The sequence below is a fragment of the Castor canadensis genome, chromosome 9 (assembly GCF_047511655.1).
Source record: "Castor canadensis chromosome 9, mCasCan1.hap1v2, whole genome shotgun sequence".
Lineage (NCBI taxonomy): Eukaryota > Metazoa > Chordata > Mammalia > Rodentia > Castoridae > Castor > Castor canadensis.
In genome coordinates this window covers 152268525-152287613 of record NC_133394.1, presented here as the reverse complement: position 1 = coordinate 152287613, position 19089 = coordinate 152268525, and the positions used below count along the sequence as shown (strand labels likewise).

General features: G+C 57.9%; 1 protein-coding gene across 2 annotated transcripts in view; it reads right to left on the bottom strand.

The window, feature by feature from the left end:
• The window catches only part of Htra3 (HtrA serine peptidase 3), a 30395-nt gene extending 11951 nt beyond the window's left edge, over window positions 1-18444 (bottom strand). For both annotated transcript variants that reach the window (XM_074042690.1, XM_074042691.1), the window contains exons 1-5: window positions 17923-18444; window positions 8190-8289; window positions 5117-5339; window positions 2282-2476; window positions 1602-1634 (exon numbers count right to left, since the gene is read on the bottom strand). In XM_074042690.1, the coding sequence (XP_073898791.1) occupies window positions 1602-1634; window positions 2282-2476; window positions 5117-5339; window positions 8190-8289; window positions 17923-18307 (936 nt within the window). In that variant the 5' untranslated portion in view covers window positions 18308-18444. The remainder of the gene's footprint in view (window positions 1-1601; window positions 1635-2281; window positions 2477-5116; window positions 5340-8189; window positions 8290-17922) is intronic.
• Window positions 18445-19089: the final 645 nt, after the last annotated feature.

Below are 19089 nucleotides of genomic sequence, written 5' to 3'. Positions count from 1 at the left end.
GTGCTCACCCTCCCCAGAGGCTGAGGCTGCTTGTCAGTGTCCGAGACGCCCCCAGAGCAGCCCCCACTGCCTTGAAAAGGTGGTTGTTGGGGTCAGGGACCTCCTTTTCCACTGTTCGCCTCCTAACCCGGGAGACTCCCCTGTTCCGCTGTGTCCCTGGAGAGCATCCCTGCAGAATCAGTAGATTGGGCCTCCCCCTACTCCAGCCCCTCTGCTCTAAGAAGCAGTGGCCACTGGACCCAGGACACCACCAGGCCATGTCTGGCAGATCAAGAGAGGGAGGGATGTGCTGAGGCCCATGGGGGCTGGGATCCTGTCCACTCTTCCCTTCTGGAAGTGGGGGACACTGCACAGGGACAGGACTATTGCACAGTGTCCCCAACGGTGTCTGTTTGGAGCTTGCCTTCCACTCTGCCCTGCCTACACGAGTGCCACCTGGGCAGATACCATCCCGGCCACTGGGATCCCTCCTGGGAAGGAGCCCTGCCCACAGCCTGCCTGCACCCCTGGACCTGCACCTGACCCACAGCATGGCATCTGTCTCCGTCTCTGTCTCTCTCGCACACACCCAAGCCAGGGCCTGGCCAGATTGCCTGGGCAGAACTTTGAATAAGGCAACTTTGTCCCCTAGTCCCCTGAGCTCATGAGGTGGGAGGACGGTCAAGTAGAGGACAAGGGCACTGAGATTCTGTGTTCCCATTTAGCCCTCTGTTTGCCCATCCCCACTGCTGGACCACAGCACAGACTTCCTGATTTCTAGTCTAAGTTCCGCCCACTGCAGCTTCTCTTATAGCAACACTGTGGCTTTTGACCTGCACAGGTGGCCTGAGCCCCATCGGGACATTGGCTCAGCCCTCACGTTTGGCTCATCACTGACTTCTACCCTGGCTTTTGCAGTTCATCAGCCTTGGAGCCCCGACATGCTGTTCCTCTTCCCTGGGATTCCTGCATCTGATCCTCCTCCATCTTGGTGCCTGTGCTAGATGTTCCCCCTCCAGGAAGTCCTCCCTGGTTCACCTCTGAGTAGGCCCCTGCCTTTATGAGGCACCTCATGAGGCTCACATGGTGGCTGGGCTTGTTCACATCTGGCTACCTTCCACCCCTGGACAAGCTCCCTGGGTGGGGGATACATCTGGGTCTTCAGAGCCCAGGGGTTCTGAACTGAACTCCCTGCTTCATTCTGGAAGAATCTCACCCTGGGCCTGACTTTGGGGCTCAGGATAGAACTGGGGAAGGGAAGAGAAGGAAACCATTCCCCTCATCTCACAAGGACACCCAAGGACAAGAAAGCCCAGGGCAGTGACACCTCAGACCTGCGCCTTTCCTGCCAAACTCCACCTCAGGGCTCACAGCCCCAGCCTGGGCTGCAGTTCTCGGGAGACTCCTCATTGCTGACATTCACCATGGCCCTTGAGGGGTCTAGAACAGCACACGCCTTGTGGTTGGGTCCTCCTCCAGGTCTCTGCCTGGGCACCATCCTGATTGCTGGGCAAGCAAGTTCTAGGACCATCCTGTGGGTCCCATCCTTGCCTCAAGGCTGTGCCCCCCACCCATGTGAGAAGAGCCCAAGAAATCCAGAGATTCATCTCAGGGACACTCACCAGGTTCACCAGGGGTCCCCCGGAGTTCCCGTACTGCAAGAGGAGGAAAGAAAGTGTCAGCTGTGTCAGGAGCTCCCAGGGGATTCTCAAAGCTCTTCCCCTTCTCTGACTCTAGTCAGTGATGAGAAAGGTAACCAGAATTGCTTGGTCTCCATTTCAGATAGGAGAGCTAAGACCATGGAGGCCAGTGGACAGCCATCTGAGGACCAGGGTCTGAACCTAGCAGTCTCTGTGCAAACCACTTGCCTCAGCGTCATCACTCCTTGCCAACTGGTATCATCCACCAGCCATCTGCAGAAGGTACTCTGTTGTCCTGCTGCCTCTGGGTCTCTACAGGCTCTAATGACCCCGGCAGGGCTAGCCTCAGCAGACATGGAGCACGTGTGCTGAGGCATCTGGGCTGAGAGCTTTGTAAACAGCAATGGTACAACCAAATAACCACGATTCTACTAAAGCCAAGCCAAGCCAGAAGAGATGTCCCAGGGCCAGGACCCCACCTCTGAAGGACTGTCTGAATCAGACAGCAGCCTGAGTGCTTGGGGCGGCCAGGCACACGGGCAGCAGTCACAGGATGAACACCCCATGTGACGAGCGATGGGGCTGGTTCTGGAGACAGGGAGGAAGCCCAGTCAGACACCACCTCGAGGTCTAGGGCACAGCCTCCCCAGCCCAGGACTCACATTGATGATGGCGTCTGTCTGGATGTAGTCCATGTCCGAGTCCCGGAGGCCCAGCTCCTTGCCATCCCGCTGGGCAGTACTCACGATGCCTGTCGTCACCGTGTTCTGCAGGGCAAAGGGGCTGCCGATGGCCACCACAAACTCGCCGGGCCGCAAGTCTGCCGAGCGACCCAGCAGCAACACTGGGAGCTTTTTCTGGGGAGGAGAAGAGAGGTGGACATGGGTGAGGCCCAGGTGACTGAGTGAGACCTCAGAAAGGTGGTCCCAGAAATATCTGTACAGTGCCTGAGGCTGAGGCAAGCTCCAGATATAGGCAAAGACCACAACAGTGTCTGCCTGATACTCAGGGCTGGAGTCCATGAGGTGGAGGCTCAGCTGGACATGGCCTCTAGGGTCCTTGAGTCCCAGGATTTAAAGGTCACAGGTCCCTGTAATAGTGTGCAGAAGCTACAGGCAGCACCACACTTGGTGTACCACACCCAAATGGATGCACTCTATGGCAGGAGCTGTAGCTGCCTGGGCCTGGGCACCCCAGTTTTGGAATGCTTGATACAGCTCAATCTGATCTCCCAATACAGACACATAGAGCAACTGAGCTTGGAGAGGTGACATGGCTTAGCCCTGCCCCGCCATCCCCCTGCACAGTGGGTACTCGCACATGCCTCTCGTTTCACATAGGGCCAGAAGAGCCTCCTGTTTGTTCATCTGACTATCTGATGCTGTGACTGGCCTGAGGGCTAGAAGAGGGCCCTGTCTGACTTGCTCTGCATTCTGGGAGCTGGAAGAGTGCATGCTTTGTGCTGCAGGGGATCCCGGGGGCATGCTAGAGGACACTGAGGCACACAGAGGATACAGATCCGTGTGACTTTGGGAAAAGCCCAATGAGCTCTGCCAATCACCCCCACACCTAGCTCTGCCAAATACCAGTCTCCTAGCTCTGGTTTTGCAGCAGTAAGGTAAGATGTCACAATGGGGAAGCTGGGAGAAGTCCAGGGGACCCCTGGTGCTATCCTGCAGCTTCCCACACATCTGTGCATAGCTGTTCACTTGACTCTGGCCCTCTGCCTGGTCTGCTTCCTTTTTGTGGAATGCCTCTGTGTCAAACAGGACATTTTCCCTGAAGAGGCAATTTTCATAATGTAAAGAAGAAAGGAAAAGACCTGCAGAAGGAGCAAAGGGCAGCCCTCCGGGTCAGGCTCAGGCCAGTGCTGGCAGGTAGGAGCTGGCCTGGATGGGCTGGGTGGGCCTCACTACTCTGTGCCCCTGTCACATATGGTGCTTCTGTCACGACTCAGGGTCCTGGAGGAGAGGAACCAGGCCGCACGTCCAGAAGATGACCCAGAGAGCTGGTGTTTCTCCTTGCTGACTGGCCAGAGTGAGAATTGCAAGGTGTACAATGAGGTCCAAGAGCCTGAGGGGGCAGAGAGAGGGGAAGGCGGGGCTCACAGCTCCCTTCCATGCCAGGAGGGGCTCAGGGCTAAGGGGGCTTCATGATGCAGGGATGTGGCTGGAGGGCAGGTGCTGTGTCTTACTGATGTTTCTAGGGTACAGGTGGCCACCTGACCTTCTACTCTGCTATGCTTGGGACACCCATGATTGTCCCATGGCGACCAGAAGGGGAGACACAGACCTGGCATCCAGTTTGGCTCTTCCCTCCCCCACAGAATCCTTGAGCAGGGGTTGCAAACAGTGGCCCTTGGACCAAAACTGACTTGCTGCCCATTTTGTGAATCAAGTTCCATTGGGGCACAGCCATATGTGATCGTGTGGCCCATGGCTGCACTCAACGTAACAGTGTTGTGAGGAGATCACAGGGCCACCAAAGCCTCAAATATTGACTGACAGTTTGCAACAGTTTGCTGACTTCTGTCCTTGAGTCTGCCCTTGGTTTCCCTATCTGTAAAAGGTGAGGGGCCCAGACTCAGTCACTGGGGCAGGGCTCAGGTGTGGGGAGGGTTAGGGCCCACAGAGTAGCTACCTAGGACTGTCACATCCCTTCTGCCTGGGCATGGGACCCTGCAAAGACCATTCAGCACAGATACTGTGAACCCTCATCCAGGAGGGCCAGACTCAAGCTCAGCCATGCTGGTTCACCCTCTCCGAGAGGAAGCTGCGAGTTCAGGTCCTGGCCTGAGGCCCAGAGATCTTGTAATTGATGTAGGAAGGCCGCAGGTAGCCCCTCGGCCCTCCCAGGGCCTTGTAACCATAACCCTGGATTCAGTGAGAACCAGGACGGGGGAGGCCTGGGTCTTGGCCGAGCAGGCTGAGCCCTGCCATAGTTAGCAGCGATCCTGGGTCAGTGACCTCTAGAGACTCAGATTCCCCTCTGAAATTCCAGGTGATAAGAGTCCCTTCTTCCCAGGGCTGGACTGTGAAGGGAGGAGTGGCCAACGCTGGCTTTTAGTAGTGCTGGTGGTAATGGATAGTCATCGTGGACCTGGTACAGGCCTGTGTGGTCAGCCAGCAGGATGGGGTACAAGTGCTCTCCACCTGGCCTCTGTCACACCATGGGGACAGATGCCTCCCCAGGAGTGTGGTGGGGTTGAACAGGGAAGAACCTCTGTATGGAGTGGCATGGGGCCTCATTCTGTCCCTACTGGGGGCTACACCCTTCCTCCCAAGTCATGGCTGTCTCGCTCAATCCCCAACCTGGGGGCTTCTGTGCAAGACAGGGGTTCAGGTCTGACTTGGCCTGTGACTGTGAGTAAATTTCCAGTGACCTCAGGGCCTCAGTTCCCCGAGCTGTCCCATGGGAAGGCTTGGCTGGCACATCTGTGAGATCTGGGAAGAAGCCACCCTTCCAGGCCATGGCCTCCTGGGCCTGTACTGCCTCACCTTGGGGTGGATCTTAATGGTGGCAATGTCAGACTTCTTGTCAATGTCTTTGATGGTAGCTTCATAGGAGTCGCCGTTCTGTAGCTGCACTTTGAGCTGCTGCCGGCCAGAGACGGTGTTGGTGCTGGACACCACGTGGGCGTTGGTGACAATCAAGCCGGCCTCCGACATGATGAAGCCTGACCCACTGGACAGGGGCACGTTGCGGCCAAACAGAGGGTGTCTGCAGCAGGCAGCATAGGGACAATCAGGACGGATCTCAGGACGGAGAGTCGGACACAGTGGAGACAACGGGAGCAGAGCCAGGTGGGGGTGACACGGCACAGGGTTGGGGCCTCTGCTACTTACAGGCCTTGGCCATCACCAAAGCTGGACCCACTTCCTGGCCATAAAGAGGCAATGGTCATCTCTGCCGAGACTTGCTCTGGTTAGACACGTGGCCTGTGAAGCGTCAGACCCTGTCGACCTACACCGGTCACCAGCTGTCTGACAATGGGACTGGAGCCAGAAGGACCGACCAGCTTCTAATCTCAAGTCTAGCTCCACTGTGACATGCCTGCCCTGGGCCAGGCCTTTGATGTCCTCTGAGCCTCAGCCTTCCCGTCTGGGAAATAGGTTCTCCGTGTAGGAGCCACAACCCTGCCTTCAAGGTAGGGGAAGGGGTATAGCTTGGGACCTTCCCCAGGGTGAGATGTCTTAGGGACTCCAGCCTAGGACCTGGCCCAGAGCAGATGCAATGACCCTGAGGCCGCTAAACAGAGACGAGGGACCAGTAACCATGTAAGAGAAGAAAACATGAAGGTGGAGGTTCTTAGTGACATGACCATCTGAAAAACACAGAAGTGTCCCCTTGGCCTATCAAGACCAGGGACAATAGCTAACACCACCAAGTTTTCCCTCAAGCTAGGGACAGATTCATTTATTGCTCCTGACTTGTGTGTGGGTCAAGATAGCTCCTGACCTGACTCTTGTCCCTGACGGTGGTCTCGGCTGCAGATGCAGTGAGGTTGAGAAGAAGGCACGTGGCATGGGCTGGCCCTACATCCAGGGACTAGAGTCCTCACAGAGGGAAAGGCAGACACAGAGGCACAAATGGGGCTAGGCTGTGTGAAGACAGACAAACCAAGGAACCCCAAGACTCTCAGAAGTCTTAGAACGCCACCCAGAAGGGACTCCATGACCTGACTTCAGCTTCTGGAACTGCACTTCTGTTGTTAAGCTCCCAGCCTGCAGTCCCTGTTCCTGGTAGCACTAAGACAGCACATAACTCTCAGGCCTCTGTTTAAGAGGAGGGGAAGCCGAGGCCAGGCACCCAAAACTATTTGCCTGGGTCAGGCAGGTGGGCTCAGGACAGAGCTAGGTGACCTGAGTGTCTAGCCACTCAGCCACACTGCACACTGACTGTGGCATCTGTCTACTCCTATCTGTGCCTGCTTCCACCCTAAGCTGTTTCCTTGAAAGCCCTGCCATGCCCACTGTGCCCAGCAGTGAGGGCTGTGAGAGAGCCTGCGGGGCCCAGCCTACCACAGCTGGTGGCTCCTGTGCTCATCGGGCCCACACCAGCCTCGCCCACCCACTCAGATCGTTGCTTCCAAGGCTGAGACATCTTGCTGCCACCTGAGCCACACTGCAGTCTGTGATTAGCCGGCTCTGGGCCTACTGTCCCAAGCCCTCCAGGAGACGTTGTGGCTTCCCAGCCACCAGATGGCCAGTGACATGCCACTTAGCACACCCAGCTGTAATTTTCTCAATGACACTCAAGGTCCAGGACCCTATGAAAGGGCAGTGAGGGGTGAGTGTGTGGCAGAGAGATGGGCTCCACCCTGGGGACAGGGAGCCCCTGGTCAAATCCCAGCTCAGCCACCAGCCACCACCATGGGCAAGGTGAGTTTTCAGGCCTCTGCGTCTACCTCTAGACAGAGGAAACCACAGAGCCACCTCCTGAAGCTCATGGGGGGAAGGTGCCCTGAGCAAGGGAAGGGGCGGGGGGCTGAGGTGCCGGGGCCTATTAGCTGCCAGTCATGCTGGGGAAGGGGGCAGCAGGCATAAGGGCCTCCAGGGCCGTGGTTCCCACACAGCTCCGTCCTCTGGGCACCTGGCTCCCTCCTCTAGGAGGTGGGCATCCCAGGGCTGTTTAAGAAATTCAGGCTAAGAGCGACACACAGGAGTTATGGTGGGTGCGGGAGGAGCCTTGCTTATTTACCTGCTCCCTTGAAGCACTGTGAATGGGACACACTCTGTCCCCTAGACTGGCCACAGATGGGGAGGGAGAGTGACACCCAGCGACAAGAATACCCATGCTAGAAACTGCTCATAGTGGGATGGACACATAAGCCATTGGCAGCCAGTCTCCTCTGACCCTTTCCAGAATAGAGTGGGCACCTATCTGACTCCTGGGCCTCACCTGCAGGCTCCCCGCAGGGCTGTGGGGTGAGAAAGGTGGTAGCAGGAATGAACTTGAGACAAGTCATGCTGTTAACATCTTTGCTTTGTGGGGGAGGGGTCTCAGTCAATTTGGGAAGAGGGCTCAGAACTGGATGCTGAGACCCCCCTCCCCGGCAGGGCCTCCTAGCCTAGCTCAGACATCCCTGCGGTGAAGGGATCTGGGGAGGTGGGGAGCTCCCTTGGGAGGAAGGAAGGAGGCTCCGCCCATGTCTGCAAGGAGAGATCCTGCAGGGAGACAGACCACACACCACAGTGGCTTCCTCTCCAGATTTGGATGTCCTGCCTTCCTATGGAGGGGTTCCTCCATCCAGTCATCCCTTCACTCCCACGCTGGTCCATGCGTTCATCCACACTGCACTCCCTCCCTTGTTCCTGCTGTAGCTGCACGGGCCATGTCGCTTAGGCACCTTGGTTGGAGCGAGGCTATCCCTGCCCATCTGCTGACCCCCTCAATGTCTGCCCCAGGTTTCGCTTCAGCAAGGCCTTCAGAGCCCCCCGTTTTCCTAGCACCCCAACCACCCTCCCCCTGGCTTCCAGAATCACAGTCTAGTTTGGGCCCCAGCAGATGGAGTGGACATGGATTGGGGGGACACTGGGAAGCCTTGAGGGCAAGGCAGGCCCCACACACCTCAGGAAGAGCTCGATGTGGACCACGGCTGGTGCGATCTTCTCCACCACGTCGGCAATGAAGTTGAACTTGTACCGCGGGCTGGTCAGCTGGTGGAGACCTGCGCTAGCAGGAAGAACCAGGTGCGTCAGCAAGACCTGCTGGCTCCCAGCAGCCCCTCCTGGGCTCAAGGAGGAGGAAGCTCTACCCCAAACCCCCACCTAGGATCACAGCCAGCTTCAACATGTGCTGAGCCCCTGGGACACCCCTCAGCAGTACGGTGACACCCAGACATGTGGGATGAGGTGTTTCCCCTCCCTCCCAGGAATGGTTAAAGAGGGCTTCTGTGAGCTAAGCTTCTTCACAACACACTGGGCCTTGTGAGCTTGGCCCAGCAGTTCAGAGAGGTAAGGACCACTGGGCCACAGAGCATCAATGCTGACGCCTAATGTGGGGTCAGTGCCTCTGGGCCCTTGACTGCTGTCATATGATAACAATATCCTTGCCGAAGGACCGTGTCCCCTTTCCTCCCTAGCTATGGAGGGTCCTTCCAAGCCCTGGAGCTGGTGTAATAACTGATAAGGGTGTAACAGAATCTCTGGGCCCTCCCTTCTGAGCTATCCCCACCTGGCCACAGTGAAGCCCCTCCTGGCTGCCCAAGCAGCTGTCCTGACTGGACAGGTTCCACATGCAACTGACTTGGCATAGCCAGGCAGTTTACAAACTTCCCTGGAACCTTAGCCAGCTCAGACTTCTGCTGCCATCAGCAATGGGGTTGATGCCTGCCAGGACCAAGGCCCGAGGCGTGTGGGTGGCAGGGGCCTGTTCTGGGATCTCCAGATCTCTGCATCTGGCACTCACACTGCTCAGCATTGCTTGTGAGTGGATATTGGGCTCTGGGATGAGCACTGGGCTGGGAGCTGCACACAACTGGAGTTTGGCTGGGCATGGCTGCCTTCCAGCTTTGTGGCTTCAGGCAAATCACTTACCCTCCTGGGCCTTGACTTCCCACCTGAAGGTGATCCCCTAGAAGCCTCTGGGAACTGTGTGACTAAAACTTGCAAACTGTGACCCTCCCTGCCCAGGGTGGGGGCGACCCTGCCCTCCACCTGGCCGTGTGAGCAGAGAGCCCAGCTTTGCAGATGAGGATTCTTTGAGGCTCTCTGCAGTGGCAGACCAACAGGATCTAGTGAAACCTGGTTTTCTAGATTGTCCAGGGGACAGAGGTGACATGTGGGCAGCAACCTTGGAAGAAGGGCACAGGATGCAGTGTGTGTTCCACAGACAATTGTGGGGCAAATGTCATCCCCACACATAGCCAGGTTAATTTCCTCAACTCTGAGGCTACGTTAACCACCCAGGTGCCCAAGTTTACTTCCATGGAGGAGGCTGCTGACCCCCCCAGAAACTTTGTGACACAGGTGACTGCCCCCTGAGGGGCTATACCAGGCCCACCTACCCCACCCCATAGACCCTGGGCACTTGGGGTCACCATCAAGCCCCCCAAGCAGAGAAGGCTCTGCTGTCTCCAAGATGCCTGGCTTCTGTAGTCCTCATGACCCGGGGGATCCTAGAAGGGTTCCCAAGCCCAAGACCTCCTCCATCCAGTGTGTGGGGGGAAGGCATCCATCACTGTCGTGGGTGAACAGGGGTCCCAGGCCCCCAGCATGTTGTGCCAGAAAGAGGCACCCAGAGACACCCAGGCCCAGATGCAGTGTCACTTGTCACATAAGGTAACCTCTGCCACCATCACCCCTTCTGTACTCCTTCCCTACCACCCTGCACGATGTCCCCTTTCTCCTACAGAGATGCTCAGGCCAGGCGTCCTGCAGTCTCTCCTGGTGATGAGTCCTCCACTCCCAGCCCTTGCCCTTTTCCTTGTGTGCCTGCCCAGCACCTTCTGTAGTACCCTGCAAGGTACTGGGGACACAATGGTCCACTGCCAATGAGGGACAGTGAGCAGCCAGCCAAGGACAGCACAGTGGGACCAGGGGCAGGACAGAGGCTCCCAGGGATGAAGCGGGGAGTCCAGAAGCGCCCCGGCCTGGAAGAGCACATGCAGAGCCACCTGGTGACTTGACCCCAAGCTAGGCATGGAGGTGGCCACGGAAGGTTGTGCTGTGGCAGACTTGGGGCTGGGCCCAGTGTGACTATGAGGACAGGGAGGGAGGGAACTGGCTCTCCTCCTGGTAAACACCCCTGAGCTCATGGAGGCTCTGCGCTGCTCTGCCCTCAGCCTGGGGCTGGGCTGCACGGTGGCTAAAGGAGTTCTTAGAATAGGTCATACTCCACTCTGGAGGTGACAATCTCTAGATATGAGGACAAGGCTGCAGGGGCAGGACAGAGCACCAATTTGCTCCCACAGACGAGTCATCTTCAGATATATTGCAAAGAGTAAAATAAGACAGGAAGAAGAGCAGGGGTGACGTGGAGGGGCCAGGGATGGGAGGTGTAGAACACAGAAGCCTCGGCCCATTTCCCGCCAGCCCCATGCAAAGGGCAACACAATCCCCAGCATAAGAGCTCCCCGGGACAGAGATGTCTGGTTCACCCCACAACTCAGCCGTGACAAGCTCGGGGTGAGGCAACCTTGGAGTGATGGAGGGAGGAGAAAGGGTCTGCTCCATCCTGCCCTAGCACACAGTGGGCCCATCAACCACACCACAAAGCAAGAAAGCCGTTCATCCTATTAACCATGCTCCCAGCATCCTCAAAGGAGCAACAGCTGCAGCCCATTTTTATGACACTGAGGCTCAGACACAAAGTGATTCACTGGGGACTTAGGAGTTGAGGACCTGCAGGCTTGCGGGGCCTGGCCCTTTAAGCTGGCCCCACACTCAGATGAGTCACCATGAATCAGGGAGGGAGCCTGGCCCCCAAGGCCTCTTCCCACAGGGCTGGGAAGCAGACTGTTTATTTGGGGTTTTTTGACAACCCCACCCCCACACTGTCCTGGAGCCAAGCTCTGAAGTCCACAGACAGTCTCAACAGACTCAGCTGTTGGTTTTTTGTTGTTTTTTTTTTTTTTTTTCTTTTTCAAAAATAAACTGAACTGAAATCCAAAGGCCCAGGAAGTTTGGGTTGGGAGGCGCTTGACACAGAGCAAAGAAGGCCAGGTATATGCTGGCCTGAGACTCCCAGGAGAGGAAGGGGCATGGTTAAGATGCAGGGAGACTGGGAAAAGAGCCCCCACGAGAAAAGCCAGGCCTAGGGCCACCACCACCATTCCTGCCTGGCAGGGCTGCTGGGAGCACTGAGGGACAGTGGTGGACTTGAATGAAGATGTGTGGTGGCTCATGGACCAGATGAGGAAACCAAGGCCCCATAGGGCCACCTTCTACTGCTTCAGACGTTGTGCACTACGCAATTCCAGGACCATTGTTAACAAATGTCAGTGTGACCCATTTTCCCCAGAGGTGCAGGGCACAACATGCATAACTGAGTATCTCAGCCCCCCAGCACGTGGTGGGCACAGTCAGGACTGAAACCCAGTTCTGTTCCCAGTGTCCAGCTGCTCAGGGGTGAATCCTCACTCTGCCACTTCCTGTAGTAAGACCCCATGCATCTCCTAAGGCCTTTGTGCCTCAGTTTCCTCCTCTGTGAAATGAGGTCAGCAGTGGTAACCCTGCTCACTGGGTCCCGAGACGGTTAATGAGATGATGAACTCCGGGGCTTTGCACCATGTGAGGGCTAAGGAACGACAGTGCAGACAGATCTAAATACTGGCAAGTAATGTTTCCTGAGTAAGTGCACTTGTGAGGGTGGAGGGGACTGAGGACCAGGAAAAGCCAGAAGCCGTGTTTGCAGACTGGCTGTCCCTGCCAGCCCCTGCTAGGGAGTCCACTGGCCCCATTAGCCCCTGTCTGGGAGGAACTTGAGTCCATGGGTTAGCTGACCTAACCTGATCATAGCCAGAGGGCTTCCAGCAGGAGAAGGCCAGGCTGCCTGGGCAAGGGTGGCCCTGTGGCTATCCAGTGTCCTACCTGGCACAGCAGGTTGGTGGCAGACCTCCTCCACGGAGTGGGCTAAGTCTGCCTGGGTCTGAAATTTCACACCCAAGGAGCCAGGACAGGCCAAAGCCAGGTTCTCCTGGAGGCTGGACACCTGGACCAGTACAGAGCAGGGATATATCAGGAATCAGGGGTTGAAAGAGCCTGGCTGTGTACCTTGGTTGAGTCCCCTGACCTCTCTGAGACTTGTTTCCTTGCCTATAAACCAGACTGACAGTTCCTGGCTTGAAGAACTGCTGCAAGAATCCAGTGAGAGCTCAGACTCCAGAAGCCCAGCCTGGTGCCCTGTGCCCGGCCTGGCTGCCTGCCAGCTGTGCCATGAGGGGAGGCAGCGCCTCCGTCCTACGCCTGGGCAGCCACCTCCCCGACCTGGAGCTCCCTGGGCAGGATGTGAGCCTGGAGTTGCAGACAGCAGTATCGGTCCCTGCTGGGAGCCACAGCTGGATCCCACGCAGATGTTCTTTGCTGGGGGGACGCAGGTCGCTAGGGGACAGGCAGATTTTCGAGAGGAGGGAAAACATGGAGCTGTCCTGGGAAGTAAGCAGCCTGGGAGAGGTGGGTCCTGGGCTTTCACAGCCTGGCCTGGCGGTGGGCAGGGCTGGAGGCTGCTAGGCTGGGCAACACTTCTGTCCCTGTAGAGCACACATTCATCTACCCAGCCACTCTACTCCCTGCTCACTGCTGTGGACCAGGACTCAGGGACAGGCCAGAGAGATACTTTGGAGGCGACAAGGTGCCGCTGAGCCAAAAAACGGACATAGTCATCATGGGGCCTGAGAAGTCAGTGTCGGTCCCTCGTTGGCCTTGAGAGATGAGGGGAAGGACATTACTGGTGTGCAAAAGCAAGTGGCACTAGAAGCGTGTGTCTCGGGAATGGCACTGGGCTCGGGAGAGTGGCAGGAGGAGAGGCTGCTCAGTGAGTAGGGCCTGGACACCAGGTCCTTGTGTGCCCTGCTAGAAGGCACATTTGCCTAAGGTGGTGGTCAGCACCATAGATGGATGGGCACTGCAGCCCCACATCAGCCCAGGTACTCCCTCTTCCCTGCTGCCTTTCTCTTCTGCATATGTCTCTCTGCCAGGCTCTTTTGGTGCTGCCCTCTCCAGAAAGTCCTCCCTGCTCTCCGCTTTCCATCTGGTTTCTCCTGTCTGGGTTCTGCATGGGGTGAGGGGTTGCACAGGGGACCTTCTTGCTGTGATGACAGTAAGCAGGCAGCAGATGACTGGTGAAGCCAACCTGCAAGGCACACTGGAGGTCTGTGCTTGGTCAGTGGAAGCCATGCTGGGTACCCCATAGAGGGCATGAAAAGGGAAAGCCTGGGTGGAAAGACAAGGTGGGGGGAGGGGAGGGACAGCTGCAGGACCCCACTGTCTCTGACCTCCAGGCCAGCATACAGAGCGGCAGGGATGAGGTGCGTTTCTCAGGCCAAGCCCTGGCGGGGAAGGGCAGTGGCACAAATGCCTGGACCTCACACTCCTCCTTGGATGGACTCCTGGTCTCAGAACCGTGGCAGAGACTCTTGGGGCTCTCAGCTGCCTGTGCAGCTCTGCACAGAGGCAGTGCGGAGCTTCTGCCACACCCGGAACTGCAGCCCTGCTCTGCTGTCCCAGGTGGGAGGTAGAGGGGGACCAAGGGATTACGTCATCTTGCCTGACTAGTCGTGAATGCTGACTTCCAACACATGTGCAGCCCCAGGAAGCTGCTGAAGGATTGGAAAGCAGAAGCCAGCCAGCCCTCTCCCATAAATGAGTCTGGGGACACACGACCTGAGCCCGCTCTGGGGCTGCACGTGTGGAACTCAGGCACACCACAGCCTGCGTGTCTGCTGTGTAGAGGGGATGCTGCGTGGGGTCTGGCAAGGGAGAAGGGAGGTGACTCCCAATCCAGACTGCTAAGCACCATCCCACCGACAGGCCTCCCCCACTGTGAGAACACCCAGCCTCCATGCGCAGGAGGTCCCCAGAGCCTCCCAGGGGGAGCAGGGAGGGCTAAGGAGACCCATGAATCACAGGGGTCATCCATTTATCCATCACTTACTGTGTGCAGCCAGGTGCACACAGGTGCACTGAGTCTCTATCCCGTGAGGCCCAGAGTCTGGGCATAAAGAGAAAGCAGACAAATAGCTAAGGCAGGCCATGTCACAAGGCTAGTGAGGAGTGGCCAGGGCATAGTGGCAGGGAAGGCGGCTCAGAACAGCGGACCTAGGCCAAGGCAGGAAGAGGAACCGACCATGTGAAGGTGAGGGAAGGGAAATGGGCGGTGGGCACAGCATGTGCAAAGGCCCTGAGGTGGGAGCACAGAGGATGAGAAGGTGGCCTGAGATGACAGTGGAGGAGCCGGTGGGGGCCACATGGTGGGTGCACAGACGTGAGAGTCACCACAAGTGTTGAGAAGCTACTGGAGGGGGTCTGGTTGGGACAAGCAGGAGAGATCCATCAAGATCATCTAGCCACTGGGCAGAGAAGCAATGGAAGAAGGAGGAAGATGGCAGAGGCTGACTTGGCCTCCACTGCCAGCCTTCAGTGCTGAGACCACAAAGCCTCTGGAGTCGCCCTGTCTCAGCTGCCACCTTGCTCGGGGTTCATTAGTGCACTGTATGGAGCCCAAGCACCTGGGCTTTGTGAGGGAGCTCAGTGATGGCCACACTCATGGTGGATGATGAGGTGGGGGACAAGGGGAAAGAGAGACTCAGAGGTGACTAAAGCTCTGACTTTGACATCCCAGAGAGATGCTAGGTTGAGCTGGGAAGACAGGAGTTGGGGATGAGCCAGGCCACTGAGGCTGATGCATTCCTCCAGGCCCTGAGTCACCAGCTCTGGGCAGCATTTAAAGGCAGGGGACTGGACCAGCTCAGCTGGGGGTGAGAAGGAGTCAAGGAAGCCCTCCTACCTGTACAGGTCAACAGAAGGGCACGGGGGGATACAGAAGGACCCTCTGTCCAGGGAGTGGACATAGCTGGCTCAGGTAGGAGGGCTGTCCTCACCAAGCAGGACCTCATCTCAGAAGTGCCTGGCAAGGGCACAGCCTTGCACAGATATGTGTGGACATTTCCCAGCCCTTCTGTCTGTGCCTTCAGGAGGGCAGAGGGGTGGACATTGCAAGAAACTCTGCCAAGCTGAGCCTGAACCTGACTCCAGACCTCAGGGGCCCTGCTGCCCTGCAGAAGGAAGCCTGGGGCCCCATATTATAGCTTTCAAAGCCTCCCAGACTCAGACCAAATCTGGCCACTTCTTGGCTGTGTGACCTCGGACAGTCAGGCCATCCTTTCTGGCCTTACTTGGCATGGAGAGACCTTCGTACATGTGACCCTGCTGTGACCTGAGTGTATGAGGACCCTGGACACTAGGAGATGGTGGCAGGGCCGCACACAGTGGCCGTGAAGGTTCCCCCAGCATGGGGCAGCATCTGGAACAGCCCAGCCAAAGGCAGACCATGGGCTGGTGTCAGACTCAAGGTCAGAGGCTGACCTGCCTCTCTCTCCCACCTCCCTGGCACCTTGAGCTCTCATGGCAGCAAGGGCTCTTGGGGCCCATCCTCTACTTCTGTTCCACCAGGCCCCTCTGCACTCCCCATCTTTGCCAGGGACCTCCCCCACCCCCATTCATCATGTCGGCTGGCTCAGCAGCAAGGCGCCATGCCAGGTGACACAGACCCTGCTGCAACAACAGCAGTGGTCACACTACAGGAAAGAACACCGGAGCTGGGCATGTGCCCCTAATGTGGCTACTTGGTCCTCACATCAGGTCTCTCCATAGGGGCTGACATCAGCCCATTTACAGACAGGGAAACTGAGGGCGGTAGGATAAATCTGACCAAGATAAGAAGATGGTGGGACAGCAGAAATGGCTGCAGCCCTGCCCAAGGTCCCCATGCTCACAGCCACATGCTGCCTTTGCCAGCTGCCTGTAACTGTGTGAGGTCCTTTGGCTTGTCTCCTCCTCTCCCCTCCCTGTGTGTTTCTCAGGGTCTGTGGTTCCCAAAAGTACTGATGATGTCTGCTTAATTGACAGCCCAGGGTAGCCAGGTATACAGGTTTGTCACCAATGTGGGCTCCATCACTCAAGAACAAGAGGCACCTCTAGCCCCTGTCCACCCTGGGAGGACCCTAGGGCCTTATGCTAATGGAGTCTCCTGCATGGGGGCTGGGAGTCCCACCAAAACCAACCAACCTGAGCTCTGTGTGAAGCCATGAGCGGCCCTCCCCTCGTGAACGGGACTAAGGTGCTTGTGAGAGGCTTCACGCATGCCTTGGCCCCAGTCCGCCACCAGCTTGTTCTCTCCCTTCTGCCATGTGGGCACACAGCTTTCTCTCCAACCAGGGAGGGCCCCTCACCACACTGAGCCTGCTGTGCCTTGACCTAGGACTTGTAGCCTCCATCCTTCATAACTTACCCAGGCTCAGTAACACCACTAAACAGACTGATACATCCTCCCCCAAACCCTGCAATGGCGCACCCATATAATCCTACAAAACCCCATGCTCTGCTTCCCAGACTGGGTGCCCATTACCCAGTGTGCCAGGAGGAGCCCATGTTCTTCTAGGAAAGAATGGCTCCTGCTACAGTTCTCTTGGAAGCCCTGGCTTTGACACTGGCTCATTTTCCTTGTCACAGGTTCTGTCTCCACTCCTGATGGGCTCAGGCCTGTGAACAGTGTTCACTTGACAACCCTTTTGGACCCTAGTTTTCAGAATGCTGGACACAGTTTGGGCAGCTCTGCTTGACAGGTTGAACTCGGAGCCCACCAAAGCAACGTTTGTGACCAGTCAATGTCCTGCCCCTGCCAAACAACCCAGCCTGAGTGTCACCCTCACTCCACTCCACTACTAAATCTTTCCAACTGCTCTGAGATTATATGCATTTCCTACCACACTCACCACACACAGCAAGATCAACCATGGTTTGTTCACACCATTCCCACTTTCCAGAACGCTCTCCCCAGTGCACAGGGAAAACTTGGCCCCTCCTTCAAGACTCTGCAGGCTTCCCGGGCACCCCAGGTGGCCAGGGCTCTTCCGTGGTGCTCCCAGGGCCCCTCACAGCCTGTCGCGCAGTTGCAAGCAGTGGGTGCACAGGGGCCAGGCTCATCACCCCGAGCTGGGCTTCCAGGAGAACTGTCTAACCGAGAGCAGAGCCGGCCTTCCCAAGCAACGCCTTAAACAAGGAAAGGGACAGCACTGTTTTCTACCATTTCGCTCCAACTACAGGGACCCCGGAGTGGCAAGAAGCAACCCAGAGCCACCTGTAGGTCAGGGAGGCTGTCCTGGGACTGAGAATTCTCTTCCCAACAGCCTCTGCACACAGCCCCACAGGCTCATAGCCCCAAATCACTCTGTGGAGACAGCCTTGCCAACGGCAGAAGGAAAGAAAATGGTACTGCCCACTAGGGCAGAGCTGCAGACCAGATGGGCTGCCCTCAGCCAACACCCGGACAGCCAGGTGAGGACCAGGAGAAACCTTACGTCTGAATGAGGCCAGAGCTGGAACCCACCAGGCTCCAGCCTGGAGGACCAGGTCCTCCAGTTGGTCAGAGCACCGGGTTTCACTTTAGACTCATCCAGCGTCCTTGTGGTCAGTATTTACCGTCCTGGGCCTCAGTTTCTCCACCTGGAAGGCCAGAGGGCTGGTTGGTTGGTTTCTAAGGGGCCATTCAAGTGGGTACAGAGAGTGGGGTCCTGGAGCTCCACCCTCCCCTGGGCCTCAGTTTCCCGAGGGCAAGACTTCCAGCCCTCCCAGGCCCAGCTTACCCGAGGGGCAGGCGCCCTTCTGCAGCTGGCGCACGGGCGTCCCTGAGAGCTGCAGCGCGCGGCGGCTGGCGGCCTGCAGGGCGCACACGTCGGCATAGGTGTGCCCGTCGGTGCCGCACACGGCGTGCGTCCAGCGGCAGCGGCACACGCCGCGCACACACTCCAGGCTGTCCCCGCACGGCGAGTCCAGGGGACGGCCACAGGGCTCGCCCTCGCTGGCGGCACACACCAGGCAGCAGTTGCAGAGGTCAGGCACGTAGCCGCCGGGGCAGCGCGGGCTCGGGCAACGCGACACGTCGCAGCGCGCGGGACACGGCGCGGCAGGGGGATCCCGGGCTAGCACCAGCGTGGCCAGCGCGGCCAGGAGCAGCGCGCGCATCTGCATGGCGTCCGGGCAGCGGCACGGGGACCTGCGGGGACACCGAGGCGACGGGACAGGCGCCTGCGGAGGAGCCGGGCAGCTCAGGCGGGCGCGCGCCGGGAGCGCAGGGGCATGGCGCGCGTGGACGACAGGGGCTGCTCCCTGGCCTATGGTTCGCGGGCGGGCCCGGCCACATTTAAAGGCGACGACCCGCCCGCCCTTGCTGGAAGGGGCGGCCCGCTCCACCGCCAGCCCCGCCCCAGCGCCACAGGACCCCACCCACCCTGCCTGGCCTGGACCCACCGGGCAGTTGGAGGAACTCTGGGTGACAATCATGCGGGGGCGTCCCCTGTGGGGAGGGAGAGCCACCAGGAAGCTCCCCAGTCCCTGCCATGTCCCAGCACCTGTCCCCCATAGAAATGAAGGAGTCCAGACTTCACCCTATACCCCTCCACAGTCTGCCTCCACCCTCCACCCGGAGCCTCTGCAGGGCACCAGCCACATCAGCCACAGACCACCTCCTGCCTCCCCACCTCTGCTCTTGGTGCCAAACAGAGATCAACCAGCCCTTGGTGCCTCAGTTTTAGACTGGAGGATGGGTTTCCCAGGTGGGTAGTCTGTTCCTTCTGCTGGGATTCCAGGCTTGGCTCTCCCAGGTCTGTGACTCTGAGAGTTGCCTGGCAGCTCTGTGTCCCCCACCCCATGAGGAGGACCTAATTGCACTTCCTACCTCATAGGGAGGCTAGAGGTGCACAGACAGTCCAGAAGCAGGTTCGGTTCTCACTGTTCTTCATGTGTTCTCTGAA